This window comes from Oncorhynchus clarkii, chromosome 33, assembly GCF_045791955.1.
Source record: "Oncorhynchus clarkii lewisi isolate Uvic-CL-2024 chromosome 33, UVic_Ocla_1.0, whole genome shotgun sequence".
NCBI classification, from domain to species: Eukaryota; Metazoa; Chordata; class Actinopteri; order Salmoniformes; family Salmonidae; genus Oncorhynchus; species Oncorhynchus clarkii.
In genome coordinates, this window is record NC_092179.1 from 32,711,623 (window position 1) to 32,736,698 (window position 25,076).

Sequence of the window (25,076 nt, forward strand, 5' to 3'; positions counted from 1 at the left end):
GATGTTGCCCATTAGTGCTGTGATATATGGGTTTGGAGTTGGTGCTTGTCTTTCCTATGTCAGATTTCCTTTACATAAGTTCTGCTCTGTTTCCTGTTCACGGTGTGAGTCGTGAGGAGAGGACAGCCCTTGTAGGTGCTGATGGTGTGTGTGTGTGTGTGTGTGTGTAATTACCATCCTAGGTGTGAGTCCCAGCACTTCTCAGTAATAAGCACATGCTCTCTGTTCCCAAGCGACCCTGAAGACTACCCAGCAGGACCTGCAACATCTGTCTGGTCTAATACATGCAGACATGCACACGTGCAGTCCCCCTCCCTGGTCTCTGAGCTCATGTTGAAGACAATGATCTGACTGGATGGAATAAAATAACACGTGCTTAAGCTTTTCAGATGTTACATTATGCTGGGGAATATAATGTGTCTTATTAGCATTATGCTGGGGAATATAATGTGTCTTATTAGCATTATGCGGGGGAATATAATGTGTCTTATTAGCATTATGCTGGGGAATATAATGTGTCTTATTAGCATTATGCTGGGGGAATATAATGTGTCTTATTAGCATTATGCGGGGGAATATAATGTGTCTTATTAGCATTATGCGGGGGAATATAATGTGTCTTATTAGCATTATGCGGGGGAATATAATGTGTCTTATTAGCATTATGCTGGGGAATATAATGTGTCTTATTAGCATTATATTGGGGAATATAATGTGTCTTATTAATTCACATTATACCGGGGAATATAATGTGTCTTATTAATTAACATTATACTGGGGAATATAATGTGTCTTATTAGCATTATACTGGGGAATATTATGTGTCTTATTAATTAACATTATACCGGGGAATATAATGTGTCTTATTAGCATTATACTGGGGAATATAATGTGTCTTATTAGCATTATACTGGGGAATATTATGTGTCTTATTAATTAACATTATACTGGGGAATATAATGTGTCTTATTAGCATTATGCTGGGGAATATAATGTGTCTTATTAGCATTATACTGGGGAATATAATGTGTCTTATTAATTAACATTATACTGGGGAATATAATGTGTCTTATTAGCATTATACTGGGGAATATTATGTGTCTTATTAATTAACATTATACTGGGGAATATAATGTGCCATATTAAGTCACTGTGGTTGTGTTGACAGTAGGCTTCTCTGTCAGCGTTTATGAAGTCACTGTGGTTGTGTTGACAGTAGGCTTCTCTGTCAGCATCCTATAAAGTCACTGTGGTTGTGTTGACAGTAGGCTGCTCTGTCAGCATCTTATAAAGTCACTGTGGTTGTGTTGACAGTAGGCTGCTCTGTCAGTGTTTATAATGCCATTGTGGTTGTGTTGACAGTAGGCTGCTCTGTCAGCATCTTATAAAGTCACTGTGGTTGTGTTGACAGTAGGCTGCTCTGTCAGCATCTTATAAAGTCACTGTGGTTGTGTTGACAGTAGGCTTCTCTGTCAGCATCTTATAAAGTCACTGTGGTTGTGTTGACAGTAGGCTGCTCTGTCAGCATCTTATAAAGCCACTGTGGTTGTGTTGACAGTAGGCTGCTCTGTCAGCATCTTATAAAGCCACTGTGGTTGTGTTGACAGTAGGCTGCTCTGTCAGCATCTTATAAAGCCACTGTGGTTGTGTTGACAGTAGGCTGCTCTGTCAGCATCTTATAAAGTCACTGTGGTTGTGTTGACAGTAGGCTGCTCTGTCAGCATCTTATAAAGTCACTGTGGTTGTGTTGACAGTAGGCTGCTCTGTCAGCATCTTATAAAGCCACTGTGGTTGTGTTGACAGTAGGCTGCTCTGTCAGCATCTTATAAAGTCACTGTGGTTGTGTTGACAGTAGGCTGCTCTGTCAGCATCTTATAAAGCCACTGTGGTTGTGTTGACAGTAGGCTGCTCTGTCAGAGCTCATAAAATATTAGATGTTTGTTTATTGCCTTTTCTTTCTCCCCAGGTCTGTGTGTGCGTGCGCGTGTGTGTGTGTGTGTGCGTGTGCCTATCTGCAGTTTCTATGTCTATGTCTGTCATTTGGGGACAGAATAAAATCCGGACTATGTCCCAAATGGCTATTTGGGACACCCTATTCCCTATGAAGTGCACTACTTTTGACCGGGGCCCATAGAGTTCTGGTCAAAAGTAGTGCACTGCATAGGGAATAGGGTGCCGTGTGGGACCAACATCCTGGATTAACCCTGGACGACCTGGCTGACAGCTTAGTTTGATAGGAACACAATTCCTCCTCCATAGAGTCAGAGAACAGCACAGACAATCATAACAGTATTTTAGTGACAGACGGGAAAGGCTCTAGTGCTTGAATAGACTTTAGGCTTCCTCTTTCCTGGCGCCTCCCCCCCTGCTCCACCTTTCCTGCCCCCCCCCCCCCCCCCGCTCTACCTTTCCTGGCCCCTCCCCCCTGCTCTATCTTTCCTGGCCCCTCCCCCCCGCTCTACCTTTCCTGGCCCTTCCCCACGCTCTACCTTTCCTGGCCCCTCCCCCCCACTCTACCTTTCCTGGCCCCTCCCCCCCGCTCTACCTTTCCTGGCCCCTCCCCCCCGCTCTACCTTTCCTGGCCCCTCCCCCCCGCTCTACCTTTCCTGGCCCCTCCCCCCTCGCTCTACCTTTCCTGGCCCCTCCCCCCCTGCTCTACCTTTCCTGGCCCCTCCCCCCGCTCTACCTTTCCTGGCCCCTCCCCCCCGCTCTACCTTTCCTGGCCCCTCCCCCCCGCTCTACCTTTCCTGGCCCCTCCCCCCCGCTCTACCTTTCCTGGCCCCTCCCCCCGCTCTACCTTTCCTGGCCCCTCCCCCCCTGCTCTACCTTTCCTGGCCCCTCCCCCCCTGCTCTACCTTTCCTGGCCCCTCCCCCCCGCTCTACCTTTCCTGGCCCCTCCCCCCCGCTCTACTTTTCCTGGCCCCTCCCCCCTGCTCTACCTTTCCTGGCCCCTCCCCCCCTGCTCTACCTTTCCTGGCCCCTCCCCCCGCTCTACCTTTCCTGGCCCCTCCCCCCCGCTCTACCTTTCCTGGCCCCTCCCCCCCGCTCTACCTTTCCTGGCCCCTCCCCCCCGCTCTACCTTTCCTGGCCCCTCCCCCCCGCTCTACCTTTCCTGGCCCCTCCCCCCCGCTCTACCTTTCCTGGCCCCTCCCCCCTGCTCTACCTTTCCTGGCCCCTCCCTCCCGCTCTACTTTTCCTGGCCCCTCCCCCCCGCTCTACCTTTCCTGGCCCCTCCCCCCTGCTCTACCTTTCCTTTCCCCTCCCCCCCGCTCTACCTTTCCTGGCCCCTCCCCCCTGCTCTACCTTTCCTGGCCCCTCCCCCCCGCTCTACCTTTCCTGGCCCCTCCCCCCTGCTCTACCTTTCCTGGCCCCTCCCCCCTGCTCTACCTTTCCTGGCCCCTCCCCCCTGCTCTACCTTTCCTGGCCCCTCCCCCCCGCTCTACCTTTCCTGCCTCAGTCCGTGTGTTGTTGTTTGTTTATTTGACAGGGTTCATGTACAAAACACATTGTACCAGATTTTTAGCTGCATAGCACTTTTTTTAGAGCGCAACCTCATAATACACCATATGATGCAGCTTGTTAGAGCTTGATAATGAGTAGATTTCTCCTACACCACATCGTTCATACAGTACATGTTATTCTCGTTGGCTATGGAAAAGATCACTGTGAAAGTTACAGTTAAAAGCTAAAACATTCATTTAATGAGTTTTATGCCACATCTTCATCATAAACATCATCTTCATCATAATCTTCATCATAAACATCCTAATCTTCATCATAAACATCCTCATCTTCATCATAAACATCCCCATCTTCATCATAAACATCATAATCTTCATCATACACATCATAATCTTCATCATAAACATCCCCATCTTCATCATAAACATCATAATCTTCATCATAAACATCTTCATCAGAAACATAATCTTCATCATAAACATCCTCATCTTCATCATAAACATCATAATCTTCATCATACACATCATAATCTTCATCATAAACATCCTCTTCTTCATCATACACATCATAATCTTCATAAACATCCTCATCTTCATCATAAACATCCTCATCTTCATCATAAACATCCTCATCTTCATCATACACATCATAATCTTCATTATAAACATCCTCATCATAAACATCATCATCTTTATCATAAACATCATAATCTTCATCATAAACATCATAATCTTCATCACAAACATCCTCATCTTCATCATAAACAGATCAATGCTAAAGTCATTATTCATGGTAAAGACGGCTGCATCTTCACACATGACTTCACCTGATAGTTAGCAGATTGATTACTGATTGGGGTTGTGTTTATTGATTGGTTGGGTGGGTGGGTGGTTGGTTGCTTGGGAAGCAACATTTGCTTTTCATTTCCGTTGCGGGGGAGGATCTGTGCTGCTCTCTCAGCCCCTGCTTCTATGATGCCCTCTTTTGACCATAAAGAGGCTGCATTTATGTTTATGGTGTTTGTACAAGACAGGTTAAGATAACATGGGACGCCCTGGGACCTTTTATCATTGTCTGGTAGGTTTCTGTGCTTTTCCTTCCTGGTTACTTTGGAATGGAACTCTTCTACAATCAATATACGGTACAATTTCCGCTACTTCCTCCACACGCACCTGCTTAAGCCTTAAGGCCTGCCTTAGCTTTATACTATTCTTACCATGGCACTAAGGAGTACACCACATTAGTCACTGGCTTTATCAATAAGTGCATCGAGGTCGTCATTCCCACAGTGACTGTACGTACATACCCCAACCAGAAGCCATGGATTACAGGCAACATTCGCACTGAGCTAAAGGGTAGAGCTGCCGCTTTCAAGGAGCGGGACTCTAACCCGGAACCTTCTAAGAAATCCCACGATGCCTTCCCGACGAACCATCAAACAGGCAAAACGTCAATACAGGACTAAGATTGAATCGTACTACACCCGGCTCCGACGCTCGTCCAGGGCTTGCAAACTATTACAGACTACAAAGGGAAGCAGAGCCGAGAGCTGCCCAGTGACATGAGCCACCATACAAGCAAAATAACTTCTATGCTCGCTTTGAGGCAACTAACACTGAAACGTGCATGAGAGCATCAGCTGTTCCGGACGACTGTATGATCACGATCTCCGCAGCCAATGTGAGTAAGACTTTTAAACAGGTCAACTTTCACAAGGCCCCTGGGCCAGACGGATTACCAGGACGTGTACTCCGAGCATGCACTGACCAACTGGCTGGTATCTTCACTGACATTTTCTACCTCTCCCTGTCTGTAATACCAACATGTTTCAAGCAGACCACCATAGTCCCTGTGCCCAAGAACACTAAGGTAACCTGCCTAAATGACTACTGACACGTAACTCTCACGTCTGTAGCCATAAAATGCTTTGAAAGGCTGGTCATGGCTCACATCAACACCATTATCCCAGAAACCCTAGACCCACTCCAATTTGCATACCACACCAACAGATCGACAGATGATGCACTCCACACTGCCCTTTCCCACCTGGACAAAAGGACATATGTGAGAATGCTTTTCATTGGCTACAGCTCAGCGTTCAACACCATAGTGCCCTCACAGCTCATCACTAATCTAAGGACCCTGGGACTAAATCAGATCAAAATCAAATGTATTTATATAGCCCTTCTTACATCAGCTGATATCTCAAAGTGCTGTACAGAAACCCAGCCTGAAACCCCAAACCGCAAGCAATGCAGGTGTAGAAGCAGAGTGGCTAGGAAAAACTCCCTAGAACGGCCAAAACCTAGGAAGAAACCTAGAGAGGAACCAGGCTATGAGGGGTGGCCAGTCCTCCTCTGGCTGTGCCGGGTGGAGATTATAACAGAACATGGCCATGATGTTCAAATGTTCATAAATGACCAGCATGGTCAAATAATAATAATCACAGTAGTTGTTGAGGGTGCAGCAAGTCAGCACCTCAGGAGTAAATTTCAGTTGGCTTTTCATAGCCGATCATTAAGAGTATCTCTACCACTCCTGCTGTCTCTAGAGAGTTGAAAACAGCAGGTCTGGGACAGGTAGCACGTCCGGTGAACAGGTCAGGGTTCCATAGCCGCAGGCAGAACAGTTGAAACTGGATCAGCAGCACGGCCAGGTGGACTGGGGACAGCAAGGAGTCATCATGCCAGGTAGTCCTGAGGCATGGTCCTAGTGAGAGAAAAAAAGAGAGAATAAGAGAGAGCATACTTAAATTCACACAGGACACCGGATAAGACAGGAGAAATACTCCAGATATAACAGACTGACCCTAGCCCCCCGACACATAAACTACTGCAGCATAAATACTGGAGGCTGAGACAGGAGGGGTCAGGAGACTCTGCGGCCCCATCCGATGATACCCCCGGACAGGGCCAAACAGGAAGGATATAACCCCACCCACTTTGCCAAAGCACATCCCCCACACCACTAGAGGGATATCTTCAACCACCAACTTACCATCCTGAGACAAGGCCAAGTATAGCCCACAAAGATCTCCGCCATGGCACAACCCAAGGGGGAGCACCAACCCAGACAGGAAGATCACGTCAGTGACTCAACCCACTCAAGTGACGCACCCCTCCTAGGGACGGCATGAAAGAGCACCAGTAAGCCAGTGACTCAGCCCCTGTAACAGGGTTAGAGGCAGAGAATCCCAGTGGAGAGAGGGGAACTGGCCAGGCATAGACAGCAAGGGCGGTTCGTTGCTCCAGAGCCTTTCCGTTCACCTTCACACTTGGGGCCAGACTACACTCAATCATATGACCCACTGAAGAGATGAGTCTTCAGTAAAGACTTGAAGGTTGAGACTGAGTCGTCTGCGTCTCTCATATGGGTAGGCAGACCATTCCATAAAAATGGAGCTCTATAGGAGAAAGCCCTGCCTCCAGCTGTTTGCTTAGAAATTCTAGAGACAATTAGGAGGCCTGCGTCTTGTGACCGTAGCGTATGTGTAGGTATGTACGGCAGGACCAAATCGGAAAGATAGGTAGGAGCAAGCCCGAGTAATGCTTTGTAGGTTAGCAGTAAAATCTTGAAATCAGCCCTTGCCTTAACAGGAAGCCAGTGTAGGGAGGCTAGCACTGGAGTAATATGATAATTTTTTTTGGTTCTAGTCAGGATTCTAGCAGCCGTATTTAGCACTAACTGAAGTTTACTTAGTGCTTTATCCGGGTAGCCGGAAAGTAGAGCATTGCAGTAGTCTAACCTAGAAGTAACAAAAGCATGGATACATTTTTCTGCATTATTTTTGGACAGAAAGTTTCTGATTTTTGCGTTACGTAGATGGGAAAAAGCTGTCCTTGAAACAGTTGATATGTTTGTCAAAGAGAGATCAGGGTCCAGAGTAACGCCGAGGTCCTTCACAGTTTTATTTGAGACGACTGTACAACCATCAAGATAAATTGTCAGATTCAACAGAAGATCTCTTTGTTTCTTGGGACCTAGAACAAGCATCTTGGGACCTAGAACAAGCATCAACAGAGACCGCCATGTTTATTTTTGCCCAACCTAGGTCGAGGCACAGACATGGTCTCAACGGGGATAGCTGAGCTGACTACACTGACTGTGCTAGTGGCAGACTCAAATAAGCTGGCAGGCTGGCTAACAGCCTGCTGCCTGGCCTGCACCCCATTTAATTGTGGAGCTAGAGGAGTTAGAGCCCTGTCTATGTTGGTAGATAAGATGAGACCACCCCTCCAGCTAGGATGGAGTCCGTCACTCCTCAGCAGGCCAGGCTTGGTCCTGTTTGTGGGTGAGTCCCAGAAAGATATATATATATATTTTGGGAGGGGCAGAAAACAGTTTTCAACCAGCGATTGAGTTGTGAGACTCTGCTGTAGAGCTCATCACTCCCCCTAACTGGGAGGGTGCCAGAGACAATTTCTCGATGCCGACACATCTTTCTAGCTGATTTACACGCTGAAGCTATGTTGCGCTTGGTGACCTCTGACTGTTTCATCCTAACATCGTTGGTGCCGACGTGGATAACAATATCTCTACACTCGCCAGTTTTAGCTTTAGCCAGCACCATCTTCAGATTATCCTTAACGTCGGTAGCCCTGCCCCCTGGTAAACAGTGTACGATCGCTGAATGATTAGTTTTAAGTCTAATACTGCGGGTAATGGAGTCGCCAATGACTAGGGTTTTCAATTTGTCAGAGCTAATGGTGGGAAGCTTCAGCGTCTCAGATCCCGTAACGGGAGAAGTAGAGACAAGAGAAGGCTCGGCCTCAGACTCCGACTCGCTGCTTAATGGGGAAAACCGGTTGAAAGTTTCTGTCGGCTGAATGAGCGACACCGGTTGAGCATTCCTACAGCATTTCCCTCCAGAAGCTATGAGAAAGTTGTCCGGCTGCGGGAACCGTGCGAGGGGATTTACTAACGTTACTATCTCTACTTACTAGTGGCACAGACGCAGTTTCATCCTTTCCTACACTGAAGTTACCCTTGCCTAATAATTGCGTCTGAAGCTGGGCTTGCAGCACAGCTAGCCTCGCCGTAAGGTGATCGTTCTCCTGTATATTATGAGTACAGCGACTGCAATTAGAAGGCATCATGTTAATGTTACTACTTAGCTTCGGCTGTTGGAGGTCCTGACGAACCATGTACAGATAAAGCGTCCGGAGTGAAAAAGTTGAATGAGAAAAGTTGAGTGAGGGAAAAACCAAAAATATAAACTGTAATTAAAAAGTAAAAAACGTAAAGTTGTCAGGTAGTAAGGTAAGGTTGGCAACAAAACGCACAGCAACACGTAAACAAGTCTGCAAGTTGTGACCGACTAAACACCTCCCTTTACAACTGGATCCTGGACTTCCTAACGATCCGCACCCAGGTGGTGAGGGTAGGCAACAACACATCCTCCACGCTGATCCTCAACACGGGGGCCCCTCAGGGGTGCGTGCTTAGTCCCCTCCTGTACTCCCTGTTCACTCATGACTGCATGGTCAGGCACGACTCCAACTCCATCATTCATTTTGCTGATGACACAACCGTTGTAGGCCTGATCACCGACAATGATGAGACAGCCTATAGGCAGGAGGTCAGAGACCTGACCGTGTGATGCAAGGACAACAACCTCTCCCTCAATGTGATCAAGACAAAGGAGATGATTGTGGACTACAGGAAAAGGAAGACCGAGCACGCCCCCATTCTCATCGACGGGGCTGTAGTGGAGCAGGTTGAATGCTTCAAGTTCCTTGTCGTCCACATCACCAACAAATGAAAATGGTCCAAGCACACCAAGACAGTCGTGAAGAGGGCACGACAAAACCTATTCCCCCTCAGGAGAATGAAAAGATTTGACATGGGTCCTCATATCCTCAAAATGTTTTACAGCTGCACCATCGAGAGCATCCTGAAGGGTTGCATCACTGCCTGGCATGGCAACTGCTCGGCCTCCGCAAGGCACTACAGAGGGTAGTACGACATCCAGGACTTCTATACCAGGCAGTGTCAGAGGAAGGCCCTAAAAATTGTCAAAGACTCCAGCCACCCTAGTCATAGACTGTTCTCTCTGCTCCCGCACGGCAAGCGGTACCGGAGCGCCAAGTCTAGGTCCAAGAGGCTTCTAAACAGCTTCTACCCCCAAGCCATAAGACTCCTGAACAGCTAATCAAATGGCTACCCAGGCTTTTGCATTGCCCCTCCCCCCCACGCTGCTGCTACTCTCTGTCGTTATCTATGTATAGCCACTTTAATAACTCTACCTCCATGTACATAATTACCACAATTACCTCGACACCCGTGACCTCGCACATTGACACATTGACTCTGTACCGGTACCCCCTGTATATTGCCCCACTATTGATATTTACTGCTGCTATTTAATTATTTGTTGTTATTATCTCTTACTTTTTTTGTATTTTCTTAAAACTGCATTGTTGGTTAAGGGCTTGTAAGTAAGCATTTCACTGTAAGGTCTACAATTGTTGTATTTGGCGCATGTGACGAATACAATTTGACTTGATTTGATTTACTAAAGACTGGAGGCCTGAAGCTTTCTGTGAGTGTCCCCTTGTCATCTCCCTCCTGCCCTCTGATCCAGTGATCCAGCCTGGGGGTCTATTCCCTCCTGTCCTCTGATCCAGTGATCCAGCCTGGGGTTCTATTCCCTCTGATCCAGTGATCCAGCCTGGGGTTCTATTCCCTCTGATCCAGTGATCCAGCCTGGGGTATTCTTCCCTCTGATCCAGTGATCCAGCCTGGGGTACTCTTCCCTCTGATCCAGTGATCCAGCCTGGGGGTATATTCCCTCCTGTCCTCTGATCCAGTGATCCAGCCTGGGGTACTATTCCCTCCTGTCCTCTGATCCAGTGATCCAGCCTGGGGTACTATTCCCTCTGATCCAGTGATCCAGCCTGGGGTACTATTCCCTCTGATCCAGTGATCCAGCCTGGGGTTCTATTCCCTCCTGTCCTCTGATCCAGTGATCCAGCCTAGGGTTCTATTCCCTCCTGTCCTCTGATCCAGTGATCCAGCCTGGAGTTCTATTCCCTCTGATCCAGTGATCCAGCCTGGGGTACTATTCCCTCTGATCCAGTGATCCAGCCTGGGGTTCTATTCCCTCCTGCCCTCTGATCCAGTGATCCAGCCTAGGATGCTATTCACTCCTGGATCAGGCTGGCCATTTCTGAGATACTGGAACCGGCACGCCTGGCACTGACAATCATACCACGCTCAAAGTCCCTTAGGTCACTCGTTTTGCCCATTCTAACTTTTAATTGAAAAGTAACTGAATGCCTCGATGCCTTTGATGATCTTCATCAGATGACACTCATAGGACATCATGTTACACAATACATGTATGTTTTGTTCCATAATGTGCATATTTATATCCAAAAATCTCAGTTTACATTGGCGCCTTACGTGCAGTAATGTTTTGATTCCAAAACATCTGGTGATTTTGCAGAAATACTCATAATAAACATTGATAAAAGAATTAAAGATAGACTTCTCCTTAATGCAACCGCTGTGTCAGATATAAAAAAATTTTAACGGAAAAAGCATAATCTGAGAACGGCGCTCAGAACCCAAAACAGCCAGAGGAATATCCGCCATTTTGGAATCAACAAAGTTAGAAACAACACCATAAATATTCACTTACCTTTGATCTTCATCAGAAGGCACTCCCAGGAATCCCAGGTCGACAATAAATGACTGATTTGTTCCATAAAGTTCCATAAAGTCTGTCATTTATGTCCAAATAGCCCCTTGTTGTTAGCGTGTTCTGCCCAGTAATCCATCTTAATGAGGTGCAGGCACTTCATCCAGACAAAAACTCGAAAAGTTTCGTTACAGTCCTTTAGAAACATGTCAAACGATGTATGGAATCAATCGTTAGGATGTTTTTAACATAAAACATCAATAATGTTCCAACCGGAGAATTCCTTTGTCTTCAGAAAAGCACTGGAACGAGAGGTAACTGTCGGGAGAGCGCGTCATGAGACCGAGGCTCTCTGCCAGACCACTGACTCAAAGAGGTCTCATGAGCCCCTCCTTTATAGTAGAATCCTCAAACCAGTTTCTAAAGACATCTAGTGGAAGCCCTAGGAAGTGAAACCTCATCCATATCTCAATGTGTATTCAGTAGGCCAAGCTTTGAAAAACTACAAACCTCAGATGTTGCACTTCCTGGTTGAAATTTTCTCAGGTTTTCGCCTGCCATATGAGTTCTGTTATACTCACAGACATCATTCAAACAGTTTTAGAAACTTCAGAGTGTTTTCCATCCAATACTACTAATAATATGCATATATTAGCACCTGGGACAGAGTAAGAGGCAGTTCACTCTGGGCACACTATTCATCCAAAAGTGAAAATGCTGCCCCCTATCCCAAAAAGGTTTTAACACCATTGTCAAAGACTGATTGTGGTAAAAACAACAGGAGATGATTAACAGACTAGTGTAATCCACCAACAGCTGTTGAATAGTCACCAGCTGAGACAACAGAGTCAGATAGCGGTTTGTCAAGGTTCTATTTAGAGATAAGCTCTATGTTCTCTAGCCAATCCAATAGATCCAACTCTTCTCTTCTCTTATCTCACGTTACATGTGTCTCTTATGACAGCTCCCTTGTGGAAGTGGATTCAATTACAGACTTGAAAACACCTGATTCCTGAAAGACAATAAAATCTGACAGTTCACCTGTGCAGTTAACAGGACCCTGATATCAGGGACCGTTGGTTACCTAAACATGTTTATTAAGGGTATTTAACCCTTTCTTCTCCAGAAATACAAAGACATTGAGCCCACGGTGAAGATGGAGGAGGTGGACGGAGAGGAACTGGTGAAGAAGTTTGCTGAGGAGATGGAGGGCATGCTGGGTAGGAAGATGAAGTCTGTCAAGAGACTGGCGGAGGCAGCGGAGGACGCTGATCTATACCATGAATTCAACGCTACTTTAGAGGTCAGTCACAGTTCCTCCTTACGAATACACTTTTTAAGGGCTGTTGTTCAAAAGTAATCGATCGTCACAGACTGAGTTGGTATACGGTGCATTCAGAGAGTATTCAGACCTCTTGACTTTATCCACATAATGTTATTATAAAATGGATTACCTTTTTTCCTGCCCCTCATCAATTTACACACAATACCCCATAATGACATCACAATACCCCATAATGGCATCACAATACCCCATAATGACATCACAATACCCCGTAATGACATCACAATACCCAATAAGGACATCACAATACCCCACAAAGCAAAAACAGGTTTTTAGACATTTTTACAAATGTATTACAAATTTTAAAAACTTATCTTAAATTTATATAAGTATTCAGACCATTTACTCAGTATTTTGTTGAAGCAGCTTTGACAGCGATTACAGCCTTGAGTCTTCTTGGGTATGTCGCTAAACGCTTGGCACACCTGTATTTGGGGAGTTTCTCCCATTATTCTCTGCAGATCCTTTCAAGCTCTGTCAGGTTGGATGGGGAGCGTCGCTGCACAGCTATTTTCAGGTCTCTCCAGAGATGTTCGATTGGATTCAAGTCCGGGCTCTGGCTGGGACACTCAAGGACATTCAGAGAATTGTCCCGAAGCTTCTCCTAAATTGTCTTCACTGTGTGCTTGGAGTTGTTGTCCTGTAGGAAGGTCAACCTTCGTCCCAGTCTGAAGTCCTGAGCGATCTGGAGCAGCTTTTCATCAAGGATCTCTCTGTACTTTGCTCTGTTCATCTTTCCCTCGATTCTAACTAGTCTCCCAGGCCCTGCCGCTGAAAAACATCCCCACAGCATGATGCTGCCACCACCATGTTCAATCTTGGTTTCATCGGACCAGAGAATTTTGTTTCTCATGGTCTGAGAGTCTTTAGGTGCCTTTTGGAAAACTCTAAGCGCGCTGTCATGTGCCTTTTACTGAGGAGTGGCTTCCATCTGGCCACTACCATAAAAGCCTGATTGGTGGAGTGCTGCAGAGATGGTTGTCCTTCTGGAAGGTTCTCCCATCTCCACAGAGGAACAGAGATGGTTGTCCTTCTGCAAAGTTCTCCCATCTCCACAGAGGAACTCTAGAGCTCTGTCAGAGTGACCATCAGGTTCTTGGTCACCTCCCTGACCAAGGCCCTTCTCCCCCGATTGCTCAGTTTGGACGGGTGGCCAGCTCTAGGAAGAGTCTTGGTGGTTCCAAACTTCTTCCATTTAACAATGATGGAGACTGTGTTTTTGGGATCTTCAATGCTGCAGAAATGTTTTGGTACCATTCCCCCGATCTGTGCGTCGACACAATCCAGTTGCGGGGCTCTACAGACAATTCCTTCAAACTCATTGCTTGGTTATTGCTCTGACATGCACTGTCAACTGTGGGACCTTTATATAGACAGGTGTGTGCCTTTCCAAGTCATATCCAATCAATTGAATTAACACAAGTGGACTCAAGTGTAATCAAGTCGTAGAAACATCTCAAGGATGATCAATGGAAACAGGATGCACCTGAGCTCATAGCAAAGGGTCTGAATACGTTTTGTTTACAATATTTAATTAGTTTGCAAAAATGTCTTAAAACCTGTTTTCACTTTGTCTTTTTGGGATATCGTGTGGAGATTGATGAGGAATTTGTTTTATTTAGAACATGTTAGAATAAGGCTGTAACGTAAAAAGTAAAGGGTTCTGAATACTTTCCGAATGCAAAGTAACGTTACAAATATAACTTTATTATTCTACATATAAAACACAAAACAAGATCATTACTGCTGTACAAAATATTCAAGGTTTGAAATGTACAGCGGTTATTGACCTTTGTGATGTGCTCTCTCTGTTGCAGTTTTTGACCTTCTCTCTTCCTATGATCTCTGTTGCAGTTTGACCTTCTCTTCCTATGATCTCTGTTGCAGTTTGACCTTCTCTCTTCCTATGATCTCTGTTGTAGTTTGACCTTCTCTTCCTATGATCTCTGTTGTAGTTTGACCTTCTCTCTTCCTATGATCTCTGTTGTAGTTTGACCTTCTCTCTTCCTATGATCTCTGTTGTAGTCTGACCTTCTCTCTTCCTATGATCTCTGTTGTAGTTTGACCTTCTCTCTTCCTATGATCTCTGTTGTAGTCTGACCTTCTCTCTTCCTATGATCTCTGTTGTAGTTTGACCTTCTCTTCCTATGATCTCTGTTGTAGTTTGACCTTCTCTTCCTATGATCTCTGTTGCAGTTTGACCTTCTCTTCCTATGATCTCTGTTGTAGTTTGACCTTCTCTTCCTATGATCTCTGTTGTAGTTTGACCTTCTCTTCCTATGATCTCTGTTGTAGTTTGATCTTCTCTTCCTATGATCTCTGTTGTAGTCTGACTACAGTAACTCTGTGATGTCTCTCTCCTCATCAGTCTGACTACAGTAACTCTGTGATGTCTCTCTCCTCATCAGTCTGACTACAGTAACTCTGTGATTTCTCTCTCCTCATCAGTCTGACTACAGTAACTCTGTGATTTCTCTCTCCTCATTAGTCTGACTACAGTAACTCTGTGATTTCTCTCTCCTCATTAGTCTGACTACAGTAACTCTGTGATTTCTCTCTCCCCATTAGTCTGACTACAGTAACTCTGTGATTTCTCTCTCCTCATTAGTCAGACTACAGTAACTCTGTGATTTCTCTCCTCATCAGCCAGACTACAGTAACTCTGTGATTTCTCTCTCCTCATCATTCTGACTACAGTAACTCTGTGATTTCTCTCTCCTCATCAGTCAGACTACAGTAACTCTGTGATTTCTCTCTCCTCATCATTCTGACTACAGTAACTCTGTGATTTCTCTCCTCATCAGTCAGACTACAGTAACTCTGTGATTTCTCTCTCCTCATCATTCTGACTACAGTAACTCTGTGATTTCTCTCTCCTCATTAGTCTGACTACAGTAACTCTGTGATTTCTCTCTCATTAGTCTGACTACAGTAACTCTGTGATTTCTCTCTCCTCATCAGTTTGACTACTATAACTCTATGCTGATCAACTCGGTGGATAAAGATGGAAACTCTATCGAGCTGGGAGGAGAGTTTCCTCTGGAAGAGAATGAACACTTCAACAAGCTCCAGGTCAACACTCTGCAGAGCGACATACAGGTTCCCACCAACGTTTACAATAAAGGTCAGCTTGTGGTGGTTCATTTAGCCATGGTCTCTCAACGTTATCCAGATAGGGTTGGGTTAGCTCCCTGTCTGGTTCAACGTTATCCAGACAGGGTTGGGTTAGCTCCCTGTCTGGTCCATTTAGCCATGGTCTCTCAACGTTATCCAGACAGGGTTGGGTTAGCTCCCTGTCTGGTCCATTTAGCCATGGTCTCTCAACGTTATCCAGACAGGGTTGGGTTAGCTCCCTGTCTGGTCCATTTAGCCATTTTCTCTCAACGTTATCCAGACAGGGTTGGGTTAGCTCCCTGTCTGGTTCATTTAGCCAAGGTCTCTCAACGTTATCCAGACAGGGTTGGGTTAGCTCCCTGTCTGGTTCAACGTTATCCAGACAGGGTTGGGTTAGCTCCCTGTCTGGTCCATTTAGCCATGGTCTCTCAACGTTATCCAGACAGGGTTGGGTTAGCTCCCTGTCTGGTCCATTTAGCCAAGGTCTCTCAACGTTATCCAGACAGGGTTGGGTTAGCTCCCTGTCTGGTCCATTTAGCCATGGTCTCTCAACGTTATCCAGACAGGGTTGGGTTAGCTCCCTGTCTGGTTCATTTAGCCATGGTCTCTCAACGTTATCCAGACAGGGTTGGGTTAGCTCCCTGTCTGGTCCATTTAGCCATGGTCTCTCAACGTTATCCAGACAGGGTTGGGTTAGCTCCCTGTCTGGTCCATTTAGCCATGGTCTCTCAACGTTATCCAGACAGGGTTGGGTTAGCTCCCTGTCTGGTTCATTTAGCCATGGTCTCTCAACGTTATCCAGACAGGGTTGGGTTAGCTCCCTGTCTGGTCCATTTAGCCATGGTCTCTCAACGTTATCCAGACAGGGTTGGGTTAGCTCCCTGTCTGGTTCATTTAGCCATGGTCTCTCAACGTTATCCAGACAGGGTTGGGGTAGCTCCCTGTCTGGTCCATTTAGCCATGGTCTCTCAACGTTATCCAGACAGGGTTGGGTTAGCTCCCTGTCTGGTCCATTTAGCCATGGTCTCTCAACGTTATCCAGACAGGGTTGGGTTAGCTCCCTGTCTGGTCCATTTAGCCATGGTCTCTCAACGTTATCCAGACAGGGTTGGGTTAGCTCCCTGTCTGGTTCATTTAGCCATGGTCTCTCAACGTTATCCAGACAGGGTTGGGTTAGCTCCCTGTCTGGTTCATTTAGCCATGGTCTCTCAACGTTATCCAGACAGGGTTGGGTTAGCTCCCTGTCTGGTCCATTTAGCCATGGTCTCTCAACGTTATCCAGACAGGGTTGGGTTAGCTCCCTGTCTGGTCCATTTAGCCATGGTCTCTCAACGTTATCCAGACAGGGTTGGGTTAGCTCCCTGTCTGGTCCATTTAGCCATGGTCTCTCAACGTTATCCAGACAGGGTTGGGTTAGCTCCCTGTCTGGTTCAACGTTATCCAGACAGGGTTGGGTTAGCTCCCTGTCTGGTCCATTTAGCCATGGTCTCTCATCGTTATCCAGACAGGGTTGGGTTAGCTCCCTGTCTGGTTCAACGTTATCCAGACAGGGTTGTGTTAGCTCCCTGTCTGGTTCATTTAGCCATGGTCTCTCAACGTTATCCAGACAGGATTGGGTTAGCTCCCTGTCTGGTTCAACGTTATCCAGACAGGGTTGGGTTAGATCCCTGTCTGGTTCAACGTTATCCAGACAGGGTTGGGTTAGCTCCCTGTCTGGTCCATTTAGCCATGGTCTCTCAACGTTATCCAGACAGGGTTGGGTTAGCTCCCTGTCTGGTTCATTTAGCCATGGTCTCTCAACGTTATCCAGACAGGGTTGGGTTAGCTCCCTGTCTGGTTCAACGTTATCCAGACAGGGTTGTGTTAGCTCCCTGTCTGGTTCATTTAGCCATGGTCTCTCAACATTATCCAGACAGGGTTGGGTTAGCTCCCTGTCTGGTTCATTTAGCCATGGTCTCTCAACGTTATCCAGACAGGGTTGGGTTAGCTCCCTGTCTGGTCCATTTAGCCATGGTCTCTCAACGTTATCCAGACAGGGTTGGGTTAGCTCCCTGTCTGGTTCATTTAGCCATGGTCTCTCAACGTTATCCAGACAGGGTTGTGTTAGCTCCCTGTCTGGTCCATTTAGCCATGGTCTCTCAACGTTACCCAGACAGGGTTGGGTTAGCTCCCTGTCTGGTTCATTCTGTCTCTCACACACTTATGCTCTCTCTCTCTCTCTCTCTCTCACACTTCCTCTCTCACACTCTGTCCCACACTCTCTCTCACACTCTCTCTCTCTCTCTCCCACACTCTCTCTTTTTCTCTCTCTCCCACACTCTCTCTCTCACTTCCTCCCTGTCCCTCTGCTTCTACTCCCCTCTCCTTCCCCCCTCTCTCCTCCCTCCCTCCCTCGGGCTGGTCAGACCCTGGTATTCTAAACGGGGTGTACATGTCGGAGGCCCTGAACGATGTGTTCGTGGATAACTTCCAGAAGGACCCTACTCTAACCTGGCAGTACTTTGGCAGTGCCACTGGCTTCTTCAGACTCTACCCAGGTAACAACACACTCACGCACACACCCCAGACAGAGAGACAGAGAGACAGAGAGACAGAGAGACAGAGAGACAGACAGACAGACAGACAGACAGACAGACAGACAGACAGACAGACAGGCAGGCAGACACAGACAGACAGACAGACAGACAGACAGACGGGCGGGCGGGCATCTAGCTAAGCTAAATCTACAGATCAGCACTCCACACTACAGCAGGCCCAGCTGAACCCAATAGCCCTGCTAGGTTTAACTGACAGCAGTTTTAATGGAGAATAGCAGTGTCTATAGCTGAGTCATTCAGGTCATTAGAGGTATAGTGGGACTCAGCTGTTCCAGTCTAAAACTGAGTCTATCAGGTCATTAGAGGTATAGTGGGACTCAGCTGTTCCAGTCTATAACTGAGTTTATCAGGTCATTAGAGGTATAGTGGGACTCAGCTGTTCCAGTCTATATCTATCAGGTCATTAGGGGTATAGTGAGACTCAGCTGTTCCAGTCTATAACTGAGTCTATCAGGTCATTAGAGGTATAGTGGGACTCAGCTGTTCCAGTCTATAACTGAGTTTATCAGGTCATTAGAGGTATAGTGGGACTCAGCTGTTCCAGTCTATATCTATCAGGTCATTAGGGGTATAGTGGGACTCAGCTGTTCCAGTCTATAACTGAGTCTATCAGGTCATTATAGGTATAGTGGGACTCAGCTGTTCCAGTCTATAACTGAGTCTATCAGGTCATTAGGGGTATAGTGGGACTCAGCTGTTCCAGTCTATATCTGAGTCTATCAGGTCATTAGGGGTATAGCGGGACTCAGCTGTTCCAGTCTATATCTATCAGGTCATTAGAGGTATAGCGGGACTCAGCTGTTCCAGTCTATATCTATCAGGTCATTAGGGGTATAGTGGGACTCAGCTGTTCCAGTCTATAACTGAGTCTATTAGGTCATTATAGGTATATAGTGGGACTCAGCTGTTCCAGTCTATATCTGAGTCTATCAGGTCATTAGGGGTATAGCGGGACTCAGCTGTTCCAGTCTATATCTATCAGGTCATTAGAGGTATAGCGGGACTCAGCTGTTCCAGTCTATATCTATCAGGTCATTAGGGGTATAGTGGGACTCAGCTGTTCCAGTCTATATCTATCAGGTCATTAGGGGTATAGTGGGACTCAGCTGTTCCAGTCTATAACTGAGTCTATTAGGTCATTATAGGTATATAGTGGGACTCAGCTGTTCCAGTCTATATCTGAGTCTATCAGGTCATTAGGGGTATAGCGGGACTCAGCTGTTCCAGTCTATATCTATCAGGTCATTAGAGGTATAGTGGGACTCAGCTGTTCCAGTCTATATCTATCAGGTCATTAGGGGTATAGTGGGACTCAGCTGTTCCAGTCTATATCTGAGTCTATCAGGTCATTAGAGGTATAGTGGGACTCAGCTGTTCCAGTCTATATCTGAGTCTATCAGGTCATTAGGGGTATAGCGGGACTCAGCTGTTCCAGTCTATATCTATCAGGTCATTAGAGGTATAGCGGGACTCAGCTGTTCCAGTCTATATCTATCAGGTCATTAGGGGTATAGTGGGACTCAGCTGTTCCAGTCTATATCTGAGTCTATCAGGTCATTAGAGGTATAGTGGGACTCAGCTGTTCCAGTCTATATCTATCAGGTCATTAGGGGTATAGTGGGACTCAGCTGTTCCAGTCTATATCTGAGTCTATCAGGTCATTAGAGGTATAGTGGGACTCAGCTGTTCCAGTCTATATCTATCAGGTCATTAGGGGTATAGTGGGACTCAGCTGTTCCAGTCTATATCTGAGTCTATCAGGTCATTTGGGGTATAGTGGGACTCAGCTGTTCCAGTCTATATCTATCAGGTCATTAGGGGTATAGCGGGACTCAGCTGTTCCAGTCTATATCTATCAGGTCATTCGAGGTATAGTGGGACTCAGCTGTTCCAGTCTATAACTGAGTCTATCAGGTCATTAGAGGTATAGTGGGACTCAGCTGTTCCAGTCTATATCTATCAGGTCATTAGAGGTATAGTGGGACTCAGCTGTTCCAGTCTATATCTGAGTCTATCAGGTCATTAGAGGTATAGTGGGACTCAGCTGTTCCAGTCTATATCTATCAGGTCATTAGGGGTATAGTGGGACTCAGCTGTTCCAGTCTATATCTGAGTCTATCAGGTCATTAGAGGTATAGTGGGACTCAGCTGTTCCAGTCTATAACTGAGTCTATTAGGTCATTATAGGTATAGTGGGACTCAGCTGTTCCAGTCTATAACTGTCAGGTCATTATAGGTATAGTGGGACTCAGCTGTTCCAGTCTATATCTATCAGGTCATTAGGGGTATAGTGGGACTCAGCTGTTCCAGTCTATATCTATCAGGTCATTAGGGGTATAGTGGGACTCAGCTGTTCCAGTCTATATCTATCAGGTCATTAGGGGTATAGTGGGACTCAGCTGTTCCAGTCTATATCTATCAGGTCATTAGGGGTATAGTGGGACTCAGCTGTTCCAGTCTATAACTGAGTCTATTAGGTCATTATAGGTATATAGTGGGACTCAGCTGTTCCAGTCTATATCTGAGTCTATCAGGTCATTAGGGGTATAGCGGGACTCAGCTGTTCCAGTCTATATCTATCAGGTCATTAGGGGTATAGTGGGACTCAGCTGTTCCAGTCTATAACTGAGTCTATCAGGTCATTAGAGGTATAGTGGGACTCAGCTGTTCCAGTCTATAACTGAGTTTATCAGGTCATTAGAGGTATAGTGGGACTCAGCTGTTCCAGTCTATATCTATCAGGTCATTAGGGGTATAGTGGGACTCAGCTGTTCCAGTCTATAACTGAGTCTATCAGGTCATTATAGGTATAGTGGGACTCAGCTGTTCCAGTCTATAACTGAGTCTATCAGGTCATTAGGGGTATAGTGGGACTCAGCTGTTCCAGTCTATATCTGAGTCTATCAGGTCATTAGGGGTATAGCGGGACTCAGCTGTTCCAGTCTATATCTATCAGGTCATTAGAGGTATAGCGGGACTCAGCTGTTCCAGTCTATATCTATCAGGTCATTAGGGGTATAGTGGGACTCAGCTGTTCCAGTCTATATCTATCAGGTCATTAGGGGTATAGTGGGACTCAGCTGTTCCAGTCTATAACTGAGTCTATTAGGTCATTATAGGTATATAGTGGGACTCAGCTGTTCCAGTCTATATCTGAGTCTATCAGGTCATTAGGGGTATAGCGGGACTCAGCTGTTCCAGTCTATATCTATCAGGTCATTAGAGGTATAGCGGGACTCAGCTGTTCCAGTCTATATCTATCAGGTCATTAGGGGTATAGTGGGACTCAGCTGTTCCAGTCTATATCTATCAGGTCATTAGGGGTATAGTGGGACTCAGCTGTTCCAGTCTATAACTGAGTCTATTAGGTCATGATAGGTATATAGTGGGACTCAGCTGTTCCAGTCTATATCTGAGTCTATCAGGTCATTAGGGGTATAGCGGGACTCAGCTGTTCCAGTCTATATCTATCAGGTCATTAGAGGTATAGTGGGACTCAGCTGTTCCAGTCTATATCTATCAGGTCATTAGGGGTATAGTGGGACTCAGCTGTTCCAGTCTATATCTGAGTCTATCAGGTCATTAGAGGTATAGTGGGACTCAGCTGTTCCAGTCTATATCTGAGTCTATCAGGTCATTAGGGGTATAGCGGGACTCAGCTGTTCCAGTCTATATCTATCAGGTCATTAGAGGTATAGCGGGACTCAGCTGTTCCAGTCTATATCTATCAGGTCATTAGGGGTATAGTGGGACTCAGCTGTTCCAGTCTATATCTGAGTCTATCAGGTCATTAGAGGTATAGTGGGACTCAGCTGTTCCAGTCTATATCTATCAGGTCATTAGGGGTATAGTGGGACTCAGCTGTTCCAGTCTATATCTGAGTCTATCAGGTCATTAGAGGTATAGTGGGACTCAGCTGTTCCAGTCTATATCTATCAGGTCATTAGGGGTATAGTGGGACTCAGCTGTTCCAGTCTATATCTGAGTCTATCAGGTCATTAGGGGTATAGTGGGACTCAGCTGTTCCAGTCTATATCTATCAGGTCATTAGGGGTATAGCGGGACTCAGCTGTTCCAGTCTATATCTATCAGGTCATTCGAGGTATAGTGGGACTCAGCTGTTCCAGTCTATAACTGAGTCTATCAGGTCATTAGAGGTATAGTGGGACTCAGCTGTTCCAGTCTATATCTATCAGGTCATTAGAGGTATAGTGGGACTCAGCTGTTCCAGTCTATATCTGAGTCTATCAGGTCATTAGAGGTATAGTGGGACTCAGCTGTTCCAGTCTATATCTATCAGGTCATTAGGGGTATAGTGGGACTCAGCTGTTCCAGTCTATATCTGAGTCTATCAGGTCATTAGAGGTATAGTGGGACTCAGCTGTTCCAGTCTATAACTGAGTCTATTAGGTCATTATAGGTATAGTGGGACTCAGCTGTTCCAGTCTATAACTGTCAGGTCATTATAGGTATAGTGGGACTCAGCTGTTCCAGTCTATATCTATCAGGTCATTAGGGGTATAGTGGGACTCAGCTGTTCCAGTCTATATCTATCAGGTCATTAGGGGTATAGTGGGACTCAGCTGTTCCAGTCTATATCTGAGTCTATCAGGTCATTAGAGGTATAGTGGGACTCAGCTGTTCCAGTCTATATCTATCAGGTCATTAGGGGTATAGTGGGACTCAGCTGTTCCAGTCTATATCTATCAGGTCATTAGGGGTATAGTGGGACTCAGCTGTTCCAGTCTATAACTGAGTCTATTAGGTCATTATAGGTATATAGTGGGACTCAGCTGTTCCAGTCTATATCTGAGTCTATCAGGTCATTAGGGGTATAGCGGGACTCAGCTGTTCCAGTCTATATCTATCAGGTCATTAGGGGTATAGTGGGACTCAGCTGTTCCAGTCTATATCTGAGTCTATCAGGTCATTAGAGGTATAGTGGGACTCAGCTGTTCCAGTCTATATCTGAGTCTATCAGGTCATTAGGGGTATAGCGGGACTCAGCTGTTCCAGTCTATATCTATCAGGTCATTAGAGGTATAGCGGGACTCAGCTGTTCCAGTCTATATCTATCAGGTCATTAGGGGTATAGTGGGACTCAGCTGTTCCAGTCTATATCTGAGTCTATCAGGTCATTAGAGGTATAGTGGGACTCAGCTGTTCCAGTCTATATCTATCAGGTCATTAGGGGTATAGTGGGACTCAGCTGTTCCAGTCTATATCTGAGTCTATCAGGTCATTAGAGGTATAGTGGGACTCAGCTGTTCCAGTCTATATCTATCAGGTCATTAGGGGTATAGTGGGACTCAGCTGTTCCAGTCTATATCTGAGTCTATCAGGTCATTAGGGGTATAGTGGGACTCAGCTGTTCCAGTCTATATCTATCAGGTCATTAGGGGTATAGCGGGACTCAGCTGTTCCAGTCTATATCTATCAGGTCATTCGAGGTATAGTGGGACTCAGCTGTTCCAGTCTATAACTGAGTCTATCAGGTCATTAGAGGTATAGTGGGACTCAGCTGTTCCAGTCTATATCTATCAGGTCATTAGAGGTATAGTGGGACTCAGCTGTTCCAGTCTATATCTGAGTCTATCAGGTCATTAGAGGTATAGTGGGACTCAGCTGTTCCAGTCTATATCTATCAGGTCATTAGGGGTATAGTGGGACTCAGCTGTTCCAGTCTATATCTGAGTCTATCAGGTCATTAGAGGTATAGTGGGACTCAGCTGTTCCAGTCTATAACTGAGTCTATTAGGTCATTATAGGTATAGTGGGACTCAGCTGTTCCAGTCTATAACTGTCAGGTCATTATAGGTGTAGTGGGACTCAGCTGTTCCAGTCTATATCTATCAGGTCATTAGGGGTATAGTGGGACTCAGCTGTTCCAGTCTATATCTATCAGGTCATTAGGGGTATAGTGGGACTCAGCTGTTCCAGTCTATATCTGAGTCTATCAGGTCATTAGAGGTATAGTGGGACTCAGCTGTTCCAGTCTATATCTGAGTCTATCAGGTCATTAGGGGTATAGCGGGACTCAGCTGTTCCAGTCTATATCTATCAGGTCATTAGAGGTATAGTGGGACTCAGCTGTTCCAGTCTATATCTATCAGGTCATTAGGGGTATAGTGGGACTCAGCTGTTCCAGTCTATATCTGAGTCTATCAGGTCATTAGAGGTATAGTGGGACTCAGCTGTTCCAGTCTATATCTGAGTCTATCAGGTCATTAGGGGTATAGCGGGACTCAGCTGTTCCAGTCTATATCTATCAGGTCATTAGAGGTATAGCGGGACTCAGCTGTTCCAGTCTATATCTATCAGGTCATTAGGGGTATAGTGGGACTCAGCTGTTCCAGTCTATATCTGAGTCTATCAGGTCATTAGAGGTATAGTGGGACTCAGCTGTTCCAGTCTATATCTATCAGGTCATTAGGGGTATAGTGGGACTCAGCTGTTCCAGTCTATATCTGAGTCTATCAGGTCATTAGAGGTATAGTGGGACTCAGCTGTTCCAGTCTATATCTATCAGGTCATTAGGGGTATAGTGGGACTCAGCTGTTCCAGTCTATATCTGAGTCTATCAGGTCATTAGGGGTATAGTGGGACTCAGCTGTTCCAGTCTATATCTATCAGGTCATTAGGGGTATAGCGGGACTCAGCTGTTCCAGTCTATATCTATCAGGTCATTCGAGGTATAGTGGGACTCAGCTGTTCCAGTCTATAACTGAGTCTATCAGGTCATTAGAGGTATAGTGGGACTCAGCTGTTCCAGTCTATATCTATCAGGTCATTAGAGGTATAGTGGGACTCAGCTGTTCCAGTCTATATCTGAGTCTATCAGGTCATTAGAGGTATAGTGGGACTCAGCTGTTCCAGTCTATATCTATCAGGTCATTAGGGGTATAGTGGGACTCAG

The 25,076-nt window shown here is 46.0% G+C and overlaps 1 protein-coding gene across 1 annotated transcript in view; it reads left to right on the forward strand.

Annotated features, from left to right (window-relative positions):
• Positions 1–25,076, forward strand: part of LOC139392577 (calcium channel, voltage-dependent, alpha 2/delta subunit 4a) — a 273,156-nt gene that overhangs the window by 9,780 nt on the left and 238,300 nt on the right. The window contains exons 3-5 of the mRNA XM_071140645.1: positions 12,231–12,407; positions 15,411–15,573; positions 17,969–18,100. Of these exons, the coding sequence (XP_070996746.1) occupies positions 12,231–12,407; positions 15,411–15,573; positions 17,969–18,100 (472 nt within the window). The remainder of the gene's footprint in view (positions 1–12,230; positions 12,408–15,410; positions 15,574–17,968; positions 18,101–25,076) is intronic.